Source organism: Phaenicophaeus curvirostris, chromosome 3 (genome assembly GCF_032191515.1).
Source record: "Phaenicophaeus curvirostris isolate KB17595 chromosome 3, BPBGC_Pcur_1.0, whole genome shotgun sequence".
Taxonomy (NCBI): Eukaryota; Metazoa; Chordata; class Aves; order Cuculiformes; family Cuculidae; genus Phaenicophaeus; species Phaenicophaeus curvirostris.
Window position 1 is genome coordinate 44,766,238 of NC_091394.1, and position 23,964 is coordinate 44,790,201.

Genomic DNA, 23,964 nt, shown 5'->3' on the forward strand with positions numbered 1-23,964 from the left:
CATCTGTGTTTTTCAAAGATTTTTACAGGAGAAATACTTCTACATAGCATATGTCATTAATGTACTTGCTTCTTTCCTGTTGCTATGTTATATGCTTGTATTTAATTATATGCTTTCTTTCTCATAATTCATCCAATTCTTCTTTTCTTTAGTAATACATAAATGCTCAATGTGTGGTGTGTGTCTCTGGTGTTCTGTTGTATTTGATAAGTAAAAGGAGATAAGGGTTTATTATATCTATTCTTCCTTTCAAGATGTGCATGTTACCAGTTTTGAAATAATTTTTAAGCTGTGATTGAAATAAATGAAATATTCTGGAAAGAATCATCAGGGCTTACTACTAAATATCAAAATAAAAGCCATCCCAAGCAGAGCAGGTTATATTTGGCATGCATCTACTGACAAAGTAACATATCCGATTTGGCTCTTTAGTTCGGAAAAAGGATTAGCCAATGTCTGACAGCTATTTTTTCTATTTGTGGAATATGAGCTTATTCAGTTTCAAGGGCTCTTTCAGGAAATTGGCTTGTACCTGTGTAAAAAAGTTCTGTGCAGTATATCATTAATAAAATAGAATTTGTAGAAGAGGAGGCCACTTCCCAAAACATATTTGTAGAATTTGGAAATTTAAGAGGGAAACAAAGAAAATAAAACCTCCTCACACATGTAAGTTGGTGCCCCTGGAAAGTGTGTAGAGCATTGTGCTGGTTTCATATCTCTTTGAATAGTGAATAGATGGTCGTTAGCCTTCTATTGCCCCTCTATGAATATGACTGAGCAATCTGTGCCTAGAAATGTGTTTACATCATGACTCTAAACAAATCCTTATCTTTGCTCTGAATCTTTTTCCTCTGTGTCCATGTTTTGCTGCATGGCGAGCCTATTTGTTTACTGAACCATGTGTATAGTAATATCTTTTGTATTTAACACTGTCTTTATAACTGTTTGCGCTGCTAGCTGCTACACTGAAGCAACCATGCTGTTCTCAAGGCAGTCAACCCTTGATGATTTAGATGGACCAGACACTGTTCCTAAAACAAGTGAGCGCGCTCGACCTAGGCTTCGTAAAATGCAGAGCATGGATATGTCCTCCTCATCAGCTGACAGTGGCAGTATAGTGTCAAGGTGCTTAACTCGTGCATGCTTTGTTCACTCATTTACTCATACCATTATACTTACCACAGTGTACGTAAATTTGCATTTGCAGATATGTTGTGTACGGAGTGGTTTGCATGGTTAATGGAAGCATTTCTTCCTTCTGTGTTGTGGCAGAATTCTGAGGTTCAAAGTCAGAGTCAAAATCTAGGGCTCATTTGCTCACTTCTTATTCTGTTTTGTTTTGTTTTGTTTTTCATCCTTCATTCATGTGTTTTTAAAAGCTACTCCATTACATTATTCTGGCTGTCTTAAACCAGGCTTAAGTCTTTGTTTATTCAGCTAAAAAGAGTCAGATTTTCAGAGTTACTGAGCTGATGGTTGTTCTTACTAAAATTGGAAGCAGAAAGTGAAGTTTCTTAGCTAATCAATTATCCTCAATACAGACTTAGATTCTGTCTAATTTTAGAAACTAAGATAGGCAACCATTAGCCCTGCTCTTTTGGTTTTTAGTTTTCCCCACGTAGGAAAGATTGATAAATATGTTTTGATTACTTTACCATTGATTTACAGTCTGTGAGGTGTTTGACTTAAGAAAGGGAAAATAGCTATGAAAAGATAGTGAATAATATTAATATCTAGTGCGAGAGAAAATGTTCAGAGCCTTTCACTCACTTTTTAGCAGATAAAAAACAGAGGTTTATATGACATTGGAAAACAGTTTTTCAGCTAGTATTATAAATACTATAAACATGAGATTTTATGGTATATTAGATCATTCCTTTTCAGTGTTTAAAGTGTTTTACAAATTTTTGGTCTCAATCAGTTTTGAAATGATATGATTTTATGATTTTGTTCATTTTAACCAGGATGAGTGCAACCATGAATCCTTGAAACACACATCCTAATAATAGTATTACACATGATAATTAAAAGTCTGCTTAAAATAAAGTGATCCAACATAGCCAAAATACAATTCGAAGCACTGTAAAAGAAAAAGAGATGTCGCGCAATTTTTAATTTTGGCAGGAGTTGGTAGTGCCAACTGGTTCTTTATTCTTTAAAAAAATGTACTTTTGGCAAAAACATGGCCCCATTCATTTTGTAGGTGCTATGTGAAATCTGCATTTGTCTCTAAGATACAAGAACATGTAGCCAACAGAATACACTCATTTGATGCCTGTTGTCTAACCTGTGGAGAAGGACTGGAGACTAAAAAAATAATGAGTGATGTTGAGGGGAGAGGTGAAAAAATGCTTGTGAGGGATGAAAAGGGTGAAAGTAAAGCCAAGAAAATATTTTTAAAATTACAGTATACAGATTCCCATCTGGAGTCATCAAGCTGAATGAATTTACATCAGATGAAACTATTGCAGAGCACAGAGCATTAGTTAATATGAACATGCAAAGCCAGGAATAAACAAGGTGAACAAGCCTAGAACTGAATAGACTGAATAAGAATGGTTGAAAAAAAAATAGGTACATATGGAAGAAAAGCAGGCAGGTAAGGTAAAAGTGAAAACTGCATTGAAGAATATAGGGCAATCTAAAGGTAAGCAAGATACCCTGTTACTGGAACACTTTTGTAATCTGAATTGTTTTTCTCCATGTTAGCAATTTACTTGTTCATTTCTTTGGAATCAGAGTTGATGTGTGTGTTCTGCTCACATTCCAGTTGCATACAGCATCCATATGGTTGTTGTTAAAAGCACCATGTTTAGAAGGAACGTCATGGCTACCCATCATTCACAATGGAGTGTGCTTTAAATAGATGTAATAGGAAGTCTTGATTTCAGTCAGAAAGTGTTTGAACTACTTTCAGAAAGTTATAGTTTCTCTTGATGTTGATATTAATATTAATTCTCCCTTTGCTGGTGTGAAAACGTAGTGAATCACTGTGAGTTCACTGGGACATCATTCACAGGGCAGATGGACCTGAATGGTCCGTCTGTGTAAGAGGAGATCATGATGATGTATTTTCTACCAGATTATATGAGCTTTGAAGGCCCAAGAATGGAATGTGGTTGCCCAGATGTCCACATAAAGGTACAATTAGCAAACTTTACTTGGTGGGGAGCCTCAACTCTCTCTTCATCCATCCCCAACAGTGAACCTACACAGGTCACCATGCTATATTCTCGTCAGGGGACAACAGAAACCATTGAGGAAGTAGAAGGGGAGCATGAAGAGGAAGGAGCTCATTATTCATCAAGGCCAGAGGAAGAGGAGATGGAAGATTACAGCCTGGGTTCAGACGGAGCTGCATATACTCCTGATACTGATGTGCCACTGTACTCCACTGTGGATAGCAATGCAGAAGTTCCACCTTCCTATAGCAAAGCTGTCAGCTTTGAACACCTTCCCTTTGGCTCCCCAGATGACTCAGCTGGTAAGAGCCTCATGATGGTGAGCCCAGACAACAATCGGATGGACAAACTTAATGATACGATTCTCCCTCCATTGACGCACGAGCTAACGGCTAGTGAGCTGCTTCTGAACAAGTAAGGACCTTTGACAGGGGAAATTTTTTGGTCCCAGTCTGTGAATTTTTATAATTACTTTGTTTTTTTCTCCTTCAGAACTAGCCTGCAGTTTCTGATAGAGACCTTGGGCTAAGTTTGATTTAAGGGAAGAAGCTCATTTCCTGTGCAGTTGTTCTAATTACAGATTTCTAAAGTTATTCAAATTCATGGTGGAAAGAATCTGTGCTTTCTCCCCAGATACCATAGCTAATTGTTCCAATTAGCATTGGATTTCTGTGCTGCAATTGTCACGGGGTCAAGGGCTTTTCTAAATATTCCTTGTGGAGAGGGCTTCTCTTCTCCAGGCAGCTGTGATTTCAAATAAGTTTCCTCAAGGGCTATCTGGGAAAATGTTTTCCTTTAATTATTTTGGATTACTCTAAGGGAAACTCTGACCTTTGGCATAGTTTTTTGTTTAAGTCAGTGGGAGCTGAGGACTGTGTAGAGAGACCACCTCGCTAATACTTTCATAATGGATAGGCTACTCCCCTCTTCTCCCCTCAGACACTTTGCTCAGTGGTATTAGTAGCATTGTAGTTGGAAAGGTGCTGCTGCTCTTCTTCCTCTGCTTTGTGTCCTGATTCAACTAGGGCAGAGCTTCCCTAAGTGCAAGGACAAAATCATAAGCCATAGAAATGCTTTTCAGCTTGAATGCATGTGGAGAGAAAGGGTCTGTGTGGATCTGACTTCATTGATGCATTGTCTTTACTTCTGGTTTTCCATAGTCGTTCTTGCTTCTCAGTGAGGCCTCTTCTCAGACCAGGGCACTCTTTATGAAAAGCAAAGAGAACTGTGAATGTATGTGAAAGTCATATAATGATTTCTTGGTGCCTTTTGTATTTATTTGAGTTAGGTAAAGGAGAGAAGATTGGACACATGCTCAAGGGCATTTATTATATTCTAATCTTATGTCATAGGACTATTCATAAGATATGTGTCCTGATGCACCTCTGGAGTTTCTCCAAATTCCAATCTGCATTGATAAGTCAGACATGAATCCAGACAGGGCCATATCAGCATAGTGTGATTTACATGAAATATATTGGTTGGGCAACTGTAGGAAAGTAGTGTTTGTAGAAGTTCTTGGGTCAGGCTGGCTCTCGGGGTAAATTAACAAACAGGAGAATAGTGCTTCTTGTTACTTTGCCTGAAATTCTTGTTGTCTGAGCATAGACTCAGGCTATTTGATTATAATACCAAAGCCCATCTTTTTTGGATTTTGTTTTTTTTTTTCCATTGAACTCATCAGCAGAATTTTTTGCTTTTTCAAAAGGAAAAATAGTAGCAATTTAAAAAGCAGCTCTTGCCCTTAGACAATTTGTTCCGTACTTACGGAACAGGTATGCATGTAACATTGAATCCTTTATTATTTCATCACTGTGGACATGATTCTTGAAGCAATCATAAATAATTTTCAATTCATTCATGGTATTCTGCTCATTACAGGATGTTTCATGATGACGAGCTGGAGGAGTCAGAGAAGTTCTATGTTGGTCAGCCTCGAGTCTTGCTTCTTATCTATGCCCTGTACAATACACTGGTGGCCCGGTCAGAAATGGTGTGCTATTTTGTAATCATCCTTAACCACATGGTCTCTGCCTCCATGATAACCCTGGTGCTTCCCATTCTTATATTCCTTTGGGCCATGCTTTCTGTTCCTCGACCAAGCAAACGTTTCTGGATGACAGCCATTGTCTACACTGAGGTATGCTGCTGTTTTTGCAACCCTACATCTAACACAGGAAAGTTAAGTTGTAAGGTTCATGTGGTCTCTTTTCTGCTTTTGATCTCCAGGATCAGGGGCCTTTAACCCTTCATATTAATATAAATATTTGCTGAAGTCCTCAGCAATTTCTATGGTATTAAAGGGTCTTCTTTGCAATTTGTTCATTGCAATGAACAATATATTTCCTGGCAGGTAAAACAGTTATCATAAGAAGAGACCATTTAGAAGCAGCTGCTATCTAATTGGTAGTCAAGAGACTGTATACGCTGCTTGCAGTACCACAGGTACCACTGAGCATCATCTGTTAGTAAATGTTGATTGACTTTATTACTGAGGAAATGTGTTCCTTTGTAGCAATGAGTATTTTTGTTTATCTTTTCATAAAACTGACCAATTTCTCACCTCTTAATGTCACAAGGCTGTTATATCTGCCATGCTAATGAAACACATCAAGTGTGTTGTGTTTCTGAACAGGTGACCATAGTCATCAAGTACTTCTTCCAGTTTGGCTTCTTTCCTTGGAATAAACATGTGGATTACACAAAAGATAAACCTTACCATCCACCCAATATTATTGGCATTGAGAAGAAAGAGGGTTATGTGCACTATGATCTTGTTCAGCTCCTTGCTTTGTTTTTCCACAGATCTATTTTAAAGGTAATTTGATTTCATGTAGTTTCTTATTGCATATTTAATTTTTAGTTTTAATTTTTTAGTCACTGATGTGATGTAAGAAAGTCACTGAGTTGGATATTAGGAAAACTTCATTTACAGAAAGGATTGTCAAGCACTGGAATAGACTGCCCAGGAAAGTGGTTGAGTCACTATTCCTGGAGGTATTTAAAAGATGTGTACGTGTAGCATTTGGAGACATGGTTTAGCAGTGTAATTGGCAGTGTCAGGTTTATGGCTGGATTTGACAATCTTAAAGGTCTTTTCCAACTAAAGCGATCTGTTACCCCTACACAATGAATTTGTCTTCACCTGGGTGAACACATGACTGAGCTTAGCAATGCCTGTGATAAGTACTGTGACAGAAATACAGGGCTAAAATGCTGTCTTCTTCTTTTTCCACTAGTGCCATGGATTATGGGATGAAGACGAGAAAGGGGACAGCTCCAGTAATAAAGAGGATACTGATGATGAGCTCTCTCTGACAGGAGGCAGGAGAGACTCTTCTGCCTCTTTGAAATCTGTTAATCTTGCAGCATCAGTGGAGTCCATCCATGTCCACTTCCCTGAGCAGCAGACTGCCATCAGGAGGAAGAGCTCTAGCAGTGAATCACAGCTTTCACACAGGTCCAGCTTTTCTTCACACAGATCTAAGAGAGGTAAATCTCACGGCATTTCTGGGATTTGAAGAACAAATGTTCATTTCCCATAGGATCATCATGCTGTGGAGATTCCAGAGGCTACTAAATGTTGCTGCTCCTCAGTGAGGAAATAGGAAATGAACCAAAGTATCTTCATGTTCGAACAAAATCCAAGCCTTCTTAAAGTTCAAATGAAGAGTCCTACTTTATGATTCACTATGTTTTTAAAATAACATGATCCAAAAGCTGGGAAGGGAATGCTCACTGTGGCCCAGATCCAGGATTTCTGGTTCAGCATAATCTCCAGCTAGAGGGAATGCAAAGCATATGTATTTTTCCTATCTGTGTTTCATGATACTTGAAGTGACAAAAAGTTTTGATTAAGTATATTGAAACAGATTACCTGTCCCATCTTGTAAAAAGGATGAGCTTACTCTAGCCTGAGTGTGTATATTACCAATTGAAATTACCGAGTTAGATCAATCAAATGCTTACCTTTATTGCTGGTTTTCTCTTTTTGTAGTTATTAATCAAGTTTTGAACTGCCAGCAATTAAACCTTTACAGGATGCACTCAAGATTTTATCATGTTGGAAAAAAAAAGTGCAAGAATAATTTCAAAGGTTCTTTCAAATATGGGACTCATATATGGGATGGAAGTCTCAAGATTTAGTAATTTCTAGTTTATGTAATTAAACCTTGATTTTGAATTAGCTTCTTTTTCTCTCCCTTTTTTTTTTTCAGGAAGTACCAGTACACGAAACAGCAGTCAGAAGGGAAGCAGTGTATTAAGCATCAAGCAAAAATCTAGAAAAGAGCTTCTTATGGAAAAGTTTCGAGAACAGATGATCAAAGCCAAGGCCTTTACAATTAAAAAGTGAGCAATGTGAAGAGTTGCACGGGTTTGGGGGGAGGTTCCATACAATAAAACAGTAAAACAGCATTTAAAGAGAGCAGGTTACTACTTCTGTTAATTCAAGGGAATGAATGGATACGTTATAGTTCACTGTGTGTGGAAGCTCTCACTGTAAGTCATAACAGCTGAACATGAGACAAACCAGCAGTTGTTGAAAGAGTATCTGCCTGATAAAGAAGCTAAATATTCTGTGTGAACTTAGTTGGTTGTATTTATTTCTACTGAACAAATGCCAGCACAATAGTTTAGGAGCAATCAGAACAAGGAACTGGTGTCTGTGAGGCCCTATGAAGGCTGGCAGAGTAGATTTTAGATAACTTTAGAAACATTAATCATATCACACCCAGCCATTCTTTCCTTTAGTGCAAGTTACAGAGTTGTAAAATCACATTGCGCTTTATTTCGTTTTAGGACTCTCCAGGTGTATGTGCCCATCAGACAGTTTTTCTACAATCTTATTCATCCAGATTACAGTGCGGTGACTGATGTGTATGTGCTGATGTTCCTCGCAGATACAGTGGACTTCATTATCATTGTGTTTGGATTTTGGGCTTTTGGGGTATGTCACAGAGGCATCTATCTGTAAACTCTCATAGGATTTACATGCTGTAGATGCTGAATGTTGTGAATGTCCTCCTTCCTTGACCACTCTGTTATATTTTCCTTTTCAGAAACACTCTGCGGCAGCAGATATTACCTCTTCATTATCAGAGGACCAGGTTCCGGAGGCATTTTTGGTGATGGTGCTCATTCAGTTTGGTACCATGGTGGTAGATCGAGCACTGTACCTCAAAAAGACTGTCATGGGAAAGGTCATCTTCCAGGTCATCCTAGTTTTTGGGATACATTTCTGGATGTTCTTCATCTTGCCTGGAGTGACAGAAAGGTATAACCCTTATAATCAGACAATATGGATTGAATATTGATGCTCTATCAAGTTGTTTGTATTTGAGATGGTTATAGCTAAGCTTCGGAATCATGAGCAAGTCCCTTCTCGGTCGTATTTCTAAGCAGAATATTTGAGTGCCTTTCCATAGCTATAACTGTGGCCAACGTAAGTTTGAGGAAGTATTAATTATATGAGTATGTACAGAAATATTCACAACTTAGGCCAAATTGCAAGCAGGTAAAAGAGAACTTGTCTATAATTGATTGATTAGAGCCCTCAGCTGAGACAGTGTTGGACTCTGATTCAGTTCCCTGCTCCCAAGACTGCTGCACGTTAGTTTAAAAGAGTGATTAGAAAATGTCTCTCTGAGAGTAAGTTATGATCTAGCACTTTCCTGGAATGTGTGAACTGTGGACTTAAATCCCCTTAGACTGAGGAATGTCTAAAATCGGTGTCTCTTCTGAAGTGAAGAAGTTCTCCTGCACTGCTCCTGCCACATGATTCTGGAGGTGGTGTGAAGGTGGTCATCTGCTCTGTGAAATCTTGTATAACATGGACTATCAGGTTCACTCCCAAATCTAACATTTCTCATTGCATGGCTCAAGGCAGTTATCACCTCTGTCTGCACTGCAGACGTGTTAAGGTTGCCTCTTTAGTGCTTGGATAACTCCCCTCTTACCTAGTTTAAATTGCCTTGAAGTGTTTACTTCACTCCAGTGACTATACAGGGAAATTGAATGTGTCACCCGGGCATATTACACTTCGTTAACAGTCAAGTTATTTTACATGGAAAAAACCAAAATTATTTTTCAAGTGGGTCACCTATCTACTGTGCATTGAGAACTGATATGAAACTTTTGTCTTGATTTGGTAATTTGAAAGGCAATAAAAAAGAATTTGACTTTTCCTGTGCTTTTATGAAATTAATACCAAGTTCTTAATTTCAAATATGCATCTGAAACCTCCTGTATTCATTCTAAGTCAGGAAGATACTTTCAAGCCCTTACAAATTTCTTAATGAAAATAGTTTTGCAGGATGTAATTGAAGATACTGGATCATTTCTGGCTTACAAATCCTGTCCATCATGAGGCATCTCCTGTAATTTCACTGTGATATTGAACTGCAGTCAGAAGTGGCACAAACTCACCAAAACAGTCAGGGAGATGGAGCACTTGACATGTGAGGAGAGGTTGAGGGAACAGGGTGCCTATTACGCGGGCATTGAGAAGAAGCTAAGCTCTTTTCAGGTAGGACAAGCAGCCACTAGTTGGAAAAGGGGAAATTCCAGTCTGATACAGTGAAAAATCTTTTCACTATAATGGTAGTCAAACACTGGAGTGGGTTGTCCAGACAGGTTGTGGGATCTTCACCTTCAGAGATATTCAAAACTCAGCCTGACGGGTCCCTGAACAATTTGGTGCAGTGAGACCTAATTCAAGCAGGGGAGGGTGAAAAAGTTGACCTTCAGAGGTGACTCCAATTTAAATTCCTGAATGAATTAATGATCTCTGAGCCGACTTCGTGAACACAAAACGCTATTAAAGCTGCCTACATTCAGTCCGGATGTCAGCCCTCTGAAAAGCCAAGAGAAGCAGTGTCTACCCACGACACACAGAGGGATGTACCATCGTGAGGGCTGAGGGCAGGCTGACTTGTGTTCAGCAGCAAGGCACCTCTAGCATCCAGAGAGAGAGGTCACTGCCCCAGAGCCCTCATTCTTTGAAAAGTCTCTTCCCAGTGTTGCCCCTGTGAATTTGAGGTGACAATAGATGCTGGTTTTAGACTTTCTCCCCCTGTGTCTTTCAAATGCTGTTTTAACTCTGCAATGGGGTCAGAAACCAAGGACTTTTCAAAGGATCTCAGGACAGGGAAACTACCAGGAACACAAAACATTTCAAGCTAATTTGGTCACACAGAGATACAAAGATCATCATTTTCCTTTATCTCTCGTTTCCATTACAGGAAATTTAGCCAGAACACAGTTGCCCAGCTCTGGTATTTTGTGAAATGTGTTTATTTTGGCTTATCAGCATATCAGATACGCTGCGGATATCCAACTCGGGTTCTTGGCAATTTCCTCACAAAAAGTTATAACTATGTCAACCTGTTCTTATTTCAAGGGTAAGTCAAGACCTGATGCCCTCCTCCTGTCTTTTATGAAAAAAGTATCTGTTCTCATGAGGTGCTGGGTTTAATCATGTTTTCTCATCACAGGCTGTGGGAAATGAGACTAAATTTTGCACAGCACACTCTGTATATGCCATATGTCCCCTGTTGTCCACAAAAAAATCAGTTTCAGGAATGCAGATCTCAGTAAAATCAGTCTCCCACTCTGAATCCAGAAGCTTGATGTACCAGTCAGCCTTTCAGGCCTCTATGGAAGAGGCATTTTAACACTTCTAAGTGATCACCTCTGTGAACAGAGATAGGGGCTACACATTGCACTAAAAAACAGGCGATGTTATTTGCTCCATTTGATCCCAAAGAGATCTTTGGAGCAGGTCTGCAGGCTGTACTTCAGCAGGTGAGAAGAATAAAGTGAAAGACAATAGATATGAGAAATAAGAGCTATCTATCAAAAAAATGTTTCCTTTGTGTATCTTTTGAGACGTGCTGTGCATTTGAAACTTCAGAAGTTAGGAGTATTATTGCAAGTAACAGGCATGGTGTTACCTCAGAGTGAAAGGTGGTGTTACAGAAGCATACCACACCCTTCATTTATGCTGTTACCATGATGTGATTCAGTCAGTTCAAAGTGTATACATATTTCACAGTAAAGCTGGAATAATTTCAGGCTTTTCCCAATATTTTATGTATGGGCTTGTTGCATTCCAATAGTAAAAGTTATAGAAGAAAGCTTTCTTCACATGAAATAGTCTTTGTGACCTGGCCAAGCAGAAAATTGTGGGACTAGTAAGCGGAACGATGCACTTTGAAAAGCTGCTTTAAGCATGCTGGTTTCCTGCTCGCCCATCTGCTGCTGCTGCTTAATCCTGAGTCATAATGCCCAACCCCATATGCAGCTGCGAACTGCCTATTTCTGTGGTGAAGCTGTGTGCCGCTTGGTATAAGGAGGTATAAACCAAATTCCCACTGTCCTACTGAAAGTATGTTTCTCAACTCTACTCCCAGGGCAGAGAAATACGGGGATACAAGAAAGTCTCTTTCGTACCATTCCATCACTAGCTCAATCTCAGTTACTGGGCATAATGATGCAATGATCCTTGGCCTGACAAGGAAATCTAAAGGAACGTGAGCTATAGTGAAAGAAACTATCCTCAAAACACCAGTACTAGTTGTGCAGTCTCAGGATATGATTGTATTTGTGTTTACAACATCTCCCATTAAACTGCCTTCTAACATTGACTTAATTCTCCCTTCTGTCATATATACACTTACTGTGCTCATTTAACGTGATCCTCACATTTCTGATGAGTTATCTGCTGTGGTCTCCCTTTAGGTTCCGCCTGGTTCCATTTTTAACTGAACTGAGAGCAGTAATGGACTGGGTTTGGACTGATACCACACTCAGTCTTTCCAGCTGGATCTGTGTTGAAGATATCTATGCTCATATATTCATCCTGAAGTGTTGGCGAGAGTCAGAAAAAGTAAGGAAGCCATATATGAGTGATCCAGTCCTCCTCTACCCCATGCAGAAATGAAGAGAAATAACCACAAGTTCCTAAATAATTGGGTAATCCACCATAAAGAAAGCTTGTTAGAAGATACACCTGTTGTTTATGTTCAGGAATATTCAGACTGTTGGGTACTTTGTGTTAGTTGGCAATCACTGCAAGTGAAATTTCAAATGGCTTCTTTTTTGTGCCTAGCAATTTTTCCACCATTAAAATGAACCCCACAAGCATTCGCCTTGTAGCTTAATTGCCTCCCTGAGTTTCAAGGCCAGGGTTGATAGTCCTGGTATTTACACAGGCTCACTTGGTTGGCAACAACTAAGTAAGTAACCTGCAGTTGCAGGGAAACTGTAGCTGAATAGAAGGGTCAGTTGAAGAAAAGAGCTCATGCCTGCACAGTCTTAAGGCCCAGGTTCACCTGGTTCATATAACTGCCGAGGGAACTCAGCTGGCCCCTTTATCTCAGGAGAGTCCTTGCACATTCAGAGCTGAACTGCAGGCCAGTTAAACCCACCATTTGTCTGACTGAAATTTTAGTCTCTTTAAATCATTTAAGCTTCAGTTCGAATAAAACTTGCAAATTCTGGATTCCTTATAACTGCTATAAAGATTGCAACCATATGCTTCCTTATTTTGCCAATTTGAAAAAGAAGTTAAACATTCTTTCAGGAGTGACCCAACCAGTCAGAAATTGTACATCTGCAATGAAACGGCTGTGTTTTTAAGTGTTAGTGATGTATTTCTACTTTTATTATAATCCTGTGTCTTAATGGCAATTACTTTCCAAATATGACAATTAGATTAACTCAGAGCTGAAGTGCACACAAATCTGATATATTGGTCTTTTCTGTATAAATTCCATTTCTGCCATTAACAGAGTGTCATCAGAGGCTTCAAGAGTGACAGCAATAATAACTAAGTTCTACTTTGACTGATCATCTCATGTCATTTTTTACACTACAATAGGATCTTTATATGTAGCATGGATGTGATGTGGGAAGATTTCTATGTCTAAGCAAGCATGTGTGTGCCAACTCCATGTAGCAAAATGACTTTATAAGTGTTGTTCAAAGCACCTTGATTCTCTCTGTCTCTGTCTCTCACATTGAGTGGTATGATGGAGTACTTCAACTGCTAGAGGCTCTCTAAGTTGTTCTGTAACATCGTTAAAGGTGCCTGTACTGATCTCATACAGACCAATAATATACTTCTGGTGATCTTGATACGATATTTTAATGAAAACAGTCTTGTGTAGTGCAAGACAAATGGCTCGATACACTGCTTTTGAAAAGTAACTAATTTGTTTTAAATATAGCATTGTATTACAAATTTAATATTCTCCTAGGGTTTTATGGATCCATGTTGTAAAGCAAAAACAATTTCCTGAAAGCCAGATTCCTGGCATGTGTTTGAGGTGCAGTGCAATACAATGCATCTTTATTTTGCACATGCAGTATGCAAAGCGTGAAAGACAGGATCCTGAAATACTATGCAGAATTAAATCCTATAAGAGAATACACCAAAATAAGTTACAGTGATGTTAAGGCATTTTACAGGATAACGAAGCTGTTAAAGGATTCAGTCATAAGGCAAATAACAGGGCAGAAATTATGGACAGGGCAGAACAGATGTGCCATGTGGTCTGCTTTGAAAAGAGAAGGATAAAACCAAAGTCACTTTTAGTCTCAAAAACTGAGAAAGAGAAGGATGTTGCATCAGTAGTGTCAAGACTGAAGGAACAGCAACAAAACTTTAAAAATTATTCAAATGCAGTTGGTGTGAAATTCACTGGAAAGAGGTTGAATCAAGCCTATGAACTCCACTTAGAAATACCCTATGTGAGATGTGAAATGCATGTGGAGGTAGTGCAATATCAGACAATCCTTCTGATTGTGCATGCCAGTTGCTTGCAAACAAATTTGCGTTTTCTTCCCCTGAAATACAGTTGGCAGCATTTCAAGCTCTGTGAGAGGAATTCTGCCTTAAGGTGCTCTGAGATAAAACTTTTTGGAAGGACAAATAGAAGAAAATGGGTCACTCCCAGTATCAGGTTTTTGAACAAATCGTTGTATCACTGTTGCTGCTGCTATTATTTTACGTTTGGTTCCTGTGAGTTCATGCTTGCTCTCATCCAGACAAAAAAAATCAAATTAACCTCCCCAATTTTTCCCCTCTTTATGGTTGTGAAGAATAAAACCCACGTAGGTTTTCCATATTTTCCACACCAGACACACAGTTCACATGGGTTCATTTGGCACTTTTCTCTGTCATCACCAGAAATTCAGTGTCTGTGCAGGCTTGGCTAAAAATCTCAAAATAACTGGGCTGACAATGGGTATCAAATTACTAGAGAACATGGGAAGCCTTAAGATCATTATATATTCACCCATCAGATCATACCAAGTATACCTCTGATAGAAGAGACATTACCATGTTGCTGTTTGCTTTTGCAGAGATATCCCCAGCCAAGAGGCCAGAAGAAAAAGAAAGTTGTGAAGTATGGAATGGGTGGCATGATTATCGTCTTGCTGATTTGTATTGTCTGGTTCCCACTGCTCTTCATGTCTTTAATCAAATCTGTTGCAGGCATCACCAACAAACCTCTAGATGTATCAATCACAATAACTCTAGGAGGTTATCAGGTAAAAAAGAAGAAAGACTAAAAGCAAGCACAGTTTTTGCACTTTATTTCCTTGTTCTATTTCTTATTCCCTTAATTGAATTGAACTCTCTTGTCTAATGCAAGAGATCAGGCAAGCTCCCTCAAGCGATTCCTTTGGCATTTAAAATATTGACTTAATTTGCAAGTTAAAACTTGCAAGTTAAAACTTGCAAGTTAAAACTTGCAAATAGAACCCACTGACAGTGGAATCTGAATAAATTATCCTATATCAGTTATACTCAGATAGCTGCCTGCAGGTCCACATTGGAGGTGGCTTGCTTCTTGGTGGAATATCATAACCTTCTTCTGTTGAACTGAATGCCATAATTGTTTTGGACTGTGATGCACAGGATGCTGTACTGTGTATGTAGCAGCTGATGTAGAGTAAATGTGACATGTGTGTTCTTTTGTTTCCCAGCCTATTTTTACAATGAGTGCTCAACAGAGTCAGCTCAAGGATTTGAATCAGACTGATTTCAATGCATTTCTGGGAAGCTATAGGGGTAACACTGTAAGTGAAATGTAGAATACCTCATTACTTAAAAATGTGTGCATGTTTCCATGGAGGACTTTTGCGAGTTTTGTGTATTTATAAGTGGTCATCATTTGGAAGACGTTTCTATAAAGAGAGTTAGCATGAGTAAAGGTTCAGACAGATCATTCGTCAAGACAGGGCTGGTTATGGTGAGACAAGTTACCATTAATCAAGATATCTTTGCACAGAATCCTGGAAGACAGAAACCCTAGTTGTCCTGTTGCCTGAATAAAAATCTCCTCTCTAAATGACACAAACCTTCAGGAGACATGATGCTGTTGGTATACTGCCAAAACAAATGTGCTAGGGGGACAAAACAGTGTTGGCACTTTTAAGCCCTGCACTCCTTCCTATAGCTCACATAGCCTGCACTTCTCAGTGAGGAGATGTGCTGCTGAAAAAAGGAACATGTGTATGGCCTAGAATAGTTCTGACATTAAAATGTCTAAGCATAAACATTTAAACATAGTTGCACTATTTCATGGTGTAACATGCACAAGGTCATCACATATTTCTACAGGAAAAAGACTAGTAATTAGTAGAAGCTGTTGCATTATTAAAGTAATAGAGGGTTGGTCAGATATAACTTTAAAAGAAGTGCTTGTTTCTAGCCCATTCAAGAATTAACTGTTTTTTTATATTGGATCCTACCTAATAGCCCATGTATTACAGTAGTAATATTGTAACCTTGATCCATTTTGGAAGTTACTAGCTTCAAGTTGCTTCTTCCTTTGCAGACATCTTTCTATGCAGAAGGGTGCTTAAGAAAAGACAGAATAAAATTTTGACTTACATTTAAATAAATTCTACAGAGTTTACCTGATGAACTTTCAGACTCACTTTGGCCTACGGAGCCATCATTCTTCAAACAGCATTGCCATTTTTGTTTTGCTTTCTTATTTGCAATAGTTTTTTATTCCCTTTCCCATCTAAAGTCCCAGCTGGTATCTGAGCATCAGTGCAAACCACTGCACTGACAATTAACATTTACAGTTCTGCCTGACTGTGATATGTGGCTCTGTGTCTTGTGAATATTCACTGAAATTTTCTTTTTCTCTTCTGCATCTACAGGCTGCTTTGCAGTTTCTAGAGGGCTATGGAAAAGAAGATATAACTCTAGCAGATCTAGAGGGAAATTCAAATTCTTTATGGACCATCAGCCCTCCTAGTAGAGAGAAAATGATACAGGGACTGCTGGATTTTTCAGCTGAGTTCACTGTAGTTCTTTCATGGAGCATTCAAAGGTAATTAACAAGGCTGTTAAGAAGCTGATGGATCATGTGACAAGCGTTCCCTCAGCAGAGCAGTTCCTCGCTACATTTTTGGTTTAGTTTTTCTGCAAATTCTATTGTACTGGACAGCAAAAAAAACCCTGGAAGTGGGAAGGAAAGAGACAGAGAACAGTGACCTTTGTCATCCAGGAAAAAATTTGTTGCCTGCAGTTCTCAAAAAATAAAAAGAGCAGTGGAGACACTTCCAAGTGCATTATTTGAAAAGGAAAAAAAGGCAGGGTGGAGTTTTCAATGGAATTTGAGGGGTAACAGGGAGCAGTAGTAATGTTTTAGCCAGTTTTAGATGGAGATGTTCAAATAAACTGTGCCAAACAGCAACCTTGTTAGCATTTATGGGAACTGTTAAGGAATAAAAACTAAGAGGAAATACAAACCGAAGTGCTTGGTCAAAGAAGTACAAACAGAACTGCTCTTATGAAGGGAGTGTGGAACTGACACAAACTATTCTTTAAATACAGATATACTCAGATCTTTTTATGCAAATAGCATAACAATGACACAGATCCATTTTGTCGAGACCTTTGCCTGTGTACTTGTGGTTATTTTGGCCTCAGTGAACTATTACTTCACAATGAGGTTTTTACAAGAGACAGCCTAGAATATAAAGTAGTTGCATGCAGGCTAGAGCACACCCAGTCACCAAGGTAGTTTGTTCACTACTGTCTACCAGCTGGGATCCCTGTAGACTGCTGGATTAAATAGTAGTAAAGTCATCACTCCATGGAAATTAAGTACCTTTGCAGCCCTAATATGTACTTTTTTTTTGTTGGAAGTAGATGCTGGATTGTTAGAGCACTTCTCAGCAAAAGACTGCACCCAAGAAGCAGGTTAGCTGAATCACTGTGGAAGCTCTGAACACACCATGTCAGTTCTTCCACAGTTAAAAATAGGCTTATAATGAATCTGCACCCTTAGTTCAACTTTATTTGACCTTCTTCATTTTCCTGGAAGCATGCGGTATTAGCTAGTGAATTACATCATGCCATCATTTCTGAATTTTATATTAATTTTTAATACTGCTACTCAGCTTGCCTATGTAACTACAAACATTCATAAACTACTTAAAAGAGACCTATTTCAGCCTCATACTATATCCTGTGGATTACATTGTGATTGTGAATAACTGGAAGTAGTACAGATTTACCACAGTGACCTTCCACTTTCTCTCCATAAAGGGAAATTGCTGTCTTCCATCCAGGCCGAAAGACCACAGGCAGCTATAAGATGAGCCTTTTGTAGCATATATGCTTTCTGCCCTTGTGTGTCGTCTACCAGGGATATTCCTCTGCAGCTCCCAAGCAGCCCAGGATCTGCCTCACCCAGCTGCTGCATCCTGACAGCAGGGAATGACACAAAATATTGTGTGAAACCTGATCCTGCCTCAGCTCTGTTCTGCAGCCGTTGTGAAGACTTGAGGGAGGCATGGGGGTTCTATCAGCCTGTTAACCTCACATTTCTGCTGAGTTGAAATGGCATTTTGGGAAGCTGTAGCAGACTGCAGCATCCTTAGCTGGCCTAGCATAAAATATGTGGTAACACAGATGGTCCTCTTGCCTAAAGTCAGAGCAGGTTTACGCCCTGTCCCATTCTGTTTTGACTGACATAATGAGCAAAATTATATTAATCTGTCATCATTGTACTGTAATACATACAGCGGCATAATCAGTTAGAAAAATACATCTTTAAGGCTGTTACGTATCCTTCATGGGAAAATGCATCATCTCTGGTACAGATAGCATGATGCTTGCTTTAGCAAAAAGTGGGATAGCAAGGGTTGGTGCCATTGTACTAGTTAGAGAGCTACTTCTAGTGTTCAGTGAACAAGTATTTAGCTTATGCTCTCCTTGTGGGTTGACAGTGTGTCTTTTCTTTTACTTACAACAGAAATCTCACCCTTGGGGCCAAAGCCGAGATAGCATCAGATAAACTTACCTTTGTCCTGCCAGAGAACACCAGAAGAGATATTGCTTCAATGATGTCTGGACAGCAACTGAAAAAGGTGTAAGTTATTTTCTTTGCTTATTGATATGCAAACCTTCACTTTTTAAACCTAATTTCCTAAGGAGGTTAGACTTGTGCAACTGTATCATTTGTCTGTCCAGCTGTCCCCCTCTCATATCTTTGGAGCCTTGTTCACAGAGGCCAACAGCACTGAAGTGACATAATAGTAACACTAAAGATAAAAGCTTATTTCCTATGATAAATGTAGATGGAGAAAACTGGAACACCACCAACAAGCATGCTGAGGCTATTAGTTACTTTGATTTATTGGATAAACACAACTTCATTATAGCATATTCACAGTTAAATGCTCCTTCTTACTTCAGTTCAGTTTGATCTGAGGATGTTGTATTGATGGGTTTTTGTTCTAAATAACCATCCAGACTGTATTTCTCATTGTTATTCTTGAGTAGTATTAGATTGGCAAGAAGGTGTTAAATCGCTGCGGTCAAGGGGTAACATCCGCAGTTGTTTCTTACATCAGATCTTTTCTTGAAATGGAGATTCATCAGGCAAAAAGAGCATGCTTTTCATATGAATAGCAAACATTATTCTATGGATATAGACTTACAGCATTAACAGAAGGGGTGCCTCCTTTCAGATTTGAAAGGAGTCTGGATGCTCTTCTTCTGCATCTTCACTGAGGATTGCATTAAAGCAGTGCTCTCTAAATACCGTTAAGCCAACACATCATCCTTGAAGGCCACCTGATCTGACTTGTGGCCACAGCAGTTGAAAAGTTAAAGCAGAGGCCAGCTGGGACAGAGAAACCTCTGAGAGGTTCATATTTGTTAGTAGGTGGAAAGGAGATTTGTCTTTTCTGTGCACAGCTATTTTTCTGCACCTATGCATACTTGTACATCCAGACTGCTGTTGCACATCTGATCATTGCATTTAAAAATATTTTATGCCTCTTTTGCTTTTCTGCATTCTGAGGATATGGTAATATTTCCTAAGGTGATACAGTGACAGGGAAGGCAAATTTTGTTCTTTTGTGGAAAGGGGTAATTCATTCATAATTCTTGCAGAAGGCAAGCAGTAACGTAGAAGATAAACCTACATTTGGCTGTGTTGCAGTAATATTGTTCATTTAAGCTTTTTTCTACTTTGTCGTAAAGGAAAAATGATTGTGGTGGGGAATCACCATTTTACTACTTCAGTAGGGAGCTTTCTGCCACCACTTCTGCTGGAAGGTTGCTGAGCTCGTACCAATCTTTTGAGGCTGCTGGAGTGATAAGGAGGGGTTTTAAATTAGACACCTTTGTTCTTCCTCAGCCTGATGCATGCAATGTAGCAAAGTGTCACAGGACTTCCCTGAGAGCTCCCCTTCCTTAAAATTTGTCATTGATTTGAGGAAAAGGTTAAGACAGTGTCTCTGCTTTTAATGAAATGTGGCTTCTCTGGATGCTGGTAATTTATTCGCACTTAAGGCGATTTAATTTTGAGTCCAATGGAAAAGCTTTCACCAACATCCCTCCTACAAACTGTGACAATATTTCTCAGTGAAAGATTCTGGCAAAAATTCTCTCTCTTTTCAAGTGTTATTATCAAAACATCTTGCGAATCTGAAGTAATAGTTGTTCTTTCTCACCACATATTTTTCTGTGTACCTATTTTTCTAACTTGTTTACTACTGGTGCTGTGTTGCCTCTCTTTGTGCTGCTTATATAGCTAACTATGAAAGCAGCTTTGTTAAAAAGAGGAACAAACTATAAAGTCTACATTCCTTGCAAACACACATGACTCAGGTGTGTGGTATTCATGGCGTGTGAATGGTGACATTATGGATGGAGCTCCCTGCTGAAATACTGACAGAACATAGTCAATAAATCCAGTTAACTTTCAGATGTGACATCTGAACACTATAAAATCATAGCTTAAGCCAAGAATTACTGAGAACTGTGTATAGTCCTGTTAGATATTTCTGAATTATTTTAGAGGTATAAAAATATGAAATATTTGTTTTCTCATTTTTTCCAGGACATTAGAGACAGTATACCCATACTACATCAAGGCTCCTAGTGATTCTCTGGCAAAACCCATAAAGCAGCTGTTGACAGGTTTGTGTCCAGACCACAGAAAACAGTATGTTTGAAAGAAGTGCAGTGCAGTCCTCGGACTTGCACATTCAGTGAGCAGTTATGGGGCATCTCAGGCTGAAATGCACTTACTGTGGTTTCAAGCTGGTGCCTACAAGCTCAGGGAGACACAATGTAATAAAGTATAAGGCAGAAAATACATCTGGATGTACTTTGGCTTTGTATTTAACAGTAAGGACTCTAAGGATGAAGTCCAGCTCCTTCCCTTCAGATCTACTTTCAGGAACTGCTTTGCCTTGTTTTTTGAGGAGCTGATGACAAGTTTCACTTCTCCACATTTCCCTGCTTTCACCACAAACAGTCAATAGTGCTGCCTGTCTGCAAATGTAGCCCCTCACCCTAAATAATGACACTGAATGATCTTTTTAGCTATTCTTTCCTTATTGGCTATAAAGAATCAAGTTTAGATAAATGATTGAATTTCAGAGTGCTAAAATGCAATTGGAAAGCATACAGGTATCCACAGATGTAGAATACATGCATGCACATGCGTGTGCACTCATGTGAGAAGCCTGTAGGTTGTAAGAGTAGGAATAAGTCTTTATCTAAGAACGCTTTACTCAACAGAGGTTAAATTTGATGCTTAGCTGTAGTAGTTGTACTATGTAGTAATTAATGTTCAAAGTTCAGTGAGCATGATTAGATTAATTAGGAAAAATAATTATTGAGGGTGAACCTAGCTCTATGAATAGCAATAACTTAAAAGTGCTTCACTGTTATTAATCAGCTCCTGTCCTAACTAACTCTTGATTTGAGATTCTTCAGAAGGGCTTTAATGTATACACTGCTAATATATGTTCCCCAGAAAGCAGGACCAATACGTAAAGACATAAATTACACCAAGACATAAATTATAGTTTCACTTTGGTATATAGAAGCCGACCACTATTGCTCCAGGTTAAATGAGTTTCTTTAGGCCTGTTAATGCAGACACGCTGACTGGCATTGATAACTTTAGCCTGAAAATGTTTAAATGATTTTACAGTCGTACAGAAGAATATGTAGGTGATATGAAAAATTTTAGTTATTTAAAACCCATTCAGATGAGTTTTGCAGAAGGAAACCATAGCAACCTAAGTATTGTACTTTCATACAGAAATAATGTGAAACGGGGTTTATGAGAATTATAATGAACACTTACTCCTACATTGCTCAGTCATTTTATCATGCAAGTGCTTGAATCATCTACTTCAAAACAGTTTGACCTTTGCAATTCTTGGTATGCACATTAACATTTCTTTTTTTCAATAGACTGCAGATGGGAAAACATTACGGTGTCCCTGGTCAAAAATGTGTCCGAAGAGGGAGTTCGTGAGTGGTGGGTTTTGAATCAGCTTGGAAAAAGATACAAAACATCTGAAGAGAGTCTTGAACTCTTCATATTCAGTGATAAAGTCAGTCCACCAAGTCTTGGATTCTTGGCTGGTTATGGGTAAGAAGGAATATTTATGTAAAGTTAAAATAATGGAGATAAGATAGAAGTAGAGGTGAATTTATTTGCTGGTTTGGGGGTCTTGTATCTTTTTGTTGTTTTTTGTAATTTTTGAACATTACAACACTTTGAAAACGTTTTTTTGTGAGATTTTCAAATTCTTGTCTATTAATGTTACCTATGGAAGACTTCATGTTTGTAAGGAATGGTATCACACTTGATACCTGCTCTCCAGTGGGAAAAAAAAGGCAGAAAAACCCTTTGCACCAATTTGCTTTTGAAATAAAATCATTTAAAAGATGTTAGCTTAACTATAGGTCAAATTCTGCCCAAACTCTGCCCAGATTTGCAACCTTCCCAGTTTTGTAGCCAGGACCCTGGGTGTGCAACAATTACAAAATACACATCCACAGACAAAGAAAGACAGGAGGCTGTGCCTTCCTGGGAGATATGCCATTCTGGCATGATTTTGGAGAACTCCTTATTGGAGGATTATCAGGGGAGGCCAGGTAGATATAAGTCTGTTACACATCCTTTAATAAAAAATAGAGAATCATTGGATCATAGAATCATGAGGTGAGTTGGGCTGAAAAAGACGTTTAAGATCATTGAGTCCAGCCCTTAACCTAGCACTGCCTAGGCCACACTAAACCATGTCCCTAAGCACCAAATCTACACATATTTTAAATACCTCTAGGCATGGTGACTCAACCACTTCATTGGACAACCTCTTCTAATTCTCAGCATCCCTTTCGGTGAAGGCATTTTTCCAAATATCTAAACCTTTTCTGGTGCAACTTGAGATAATTTCCTCTGGTCCTGTCACTTGTTACTTGGGAGAACAGGCTGACATTACCCTCACTACAGCCTCCTTTCAAGTAGCTGAAGAGAGTTCCCTCCACCTCCTTTTCTCCAGACTAAACAGCCTCAGTTCCCTCAGCTGCTCCTTGTAGGACTTGGTCTCTAGACCTTTCACCAGCTACATTGCCCTTCTCTGGACACATTCCAGCACCTCAATGTCTTTCTTGTACTGAGGAGACCAAAGCTAAACATAGAATTTGAGGTGCAGCCTCTCCAGTCCCAAGTACAGGGGGACAATCACTTCCTTACTACTGCTAGCCACTCTATTTCGGATAAAAGCCAGGGTGTTATTGGCCTTCTTGACCACCTGGGCACACTGTTTCCTCATATTCAACCAGACATCAACCAATACTCCTAGATTCTTTTCCACCAGCCAGTTTCCCAGACAATTTTCCCCAAGCTTGTAGTGCTACATGGGATTGTCGGGAACCTAGGGCAGGACTCAGCACTTAACCTTCTTAGTCATAGAATCCCTAGGTTGGAAAAGGCCTTTGAGATCATCCAGTCCAACCTCTCCACTACTAAATCATATGCCTAAGCCCTTCATCTACCTGTCTCTGAAATACCTCCAGGGATGATGACTCAACCACCTCCCTAGGCAGCCCATCCAGGACTTGATAACCCTTGCTGTCAAGAAGTTTTTCCTATTATCCAATCTAAACCTCCCCTGGCACACATTGGGGCCATTCCCTCTCGTCCTATCACCTATCACTTGGGCAAAGAGACCAACACTCACCTCTCTACAACCTCCTTTCAGGAGTTGTACACAGTGATAAGGTCTCCCCTCAGCCTCCACTTCTCCAGGCTAAACAATCACAGTTCCCTCAGCCACTCCTCATAAGACTTGTTCTCCAGCCCCTTCACCAGCTTTGTTGCCCTTCTCTGGACACGGTCCAGGACCTCAATGTCTTTCCTGTAGCGAAGGGCTCAAAACTGAACACAATATTCAAGGTGTGGCCTCACCAGTGCTGAGTACAGGGGCAGAA

General features: G+C 39.3%; 1 protein-coding gene across 4 annotated transcripts in view; it reads left to right on the forward strand.

Annotated features, from left to right (window-relative positions):
* PIEZO2 (piezo type mechanosensitive ion channel component 2) overlaps positions 1-23,964 on the forward strand; it is a 311,046-nt gene that overhangs the window by 281,476 nt on the left and 5,606 nt on the right. For all 4 annotated transcript variants that reach the window (XM_069853757.1, XM_069853760.1, XM_069853758.1 and 1 more), the window contains 15 exons: positions 3,204-3,596; positions 5,064-5,322; positions 5,818-6,000; positions 6,422-6,674; positions 7,400-7,532; positions 7,983-8,130; positions 8,243-8,457; positions 10,424-10,582; positions 11,922-12,069; positions 14,550-14,738; positions 15,177-15,269; positions 16,365-16,537; positions 18,470-18,586; positions 20,567-20,646; positions 21,937-22,117. In XM_069853757.1, coding sequence (XP_069709858.1) covers positions 3,204-3,596; positions 5,064-5,322; positions 5,818-6,000; positions 6,422-6,674; positions 7,400-7,532; positions 7,983-8,130; positions 8,243-8,457; positions 10,424-10,582; positions 11,922-12,069; positions 14,550-14,738; positions 15,177-15,269; positions 16,365-16,537; positions 18,470-18,586; positions 20,567-20,646; positions 21,937-22,117 — 2,724 coding nt within the window. The remainder of the gene's footprint in view (positions 1-3,203; positions 3,597-5,063; positions 5,323-5,817; positions 6,001-6,421; positions 6,675-7,399; positions 7,533-7,982; positions 8,131-8,242; positions 8,458-10,423; positions 10,583-11,921; positions 12,070-14,549; positions 14,739-15,176; positions 15,270-16,364; positions 16,538-18,469; positions 18,587-20,566; positions 20,647-21,936; positions 22,118-23,964) is intronic.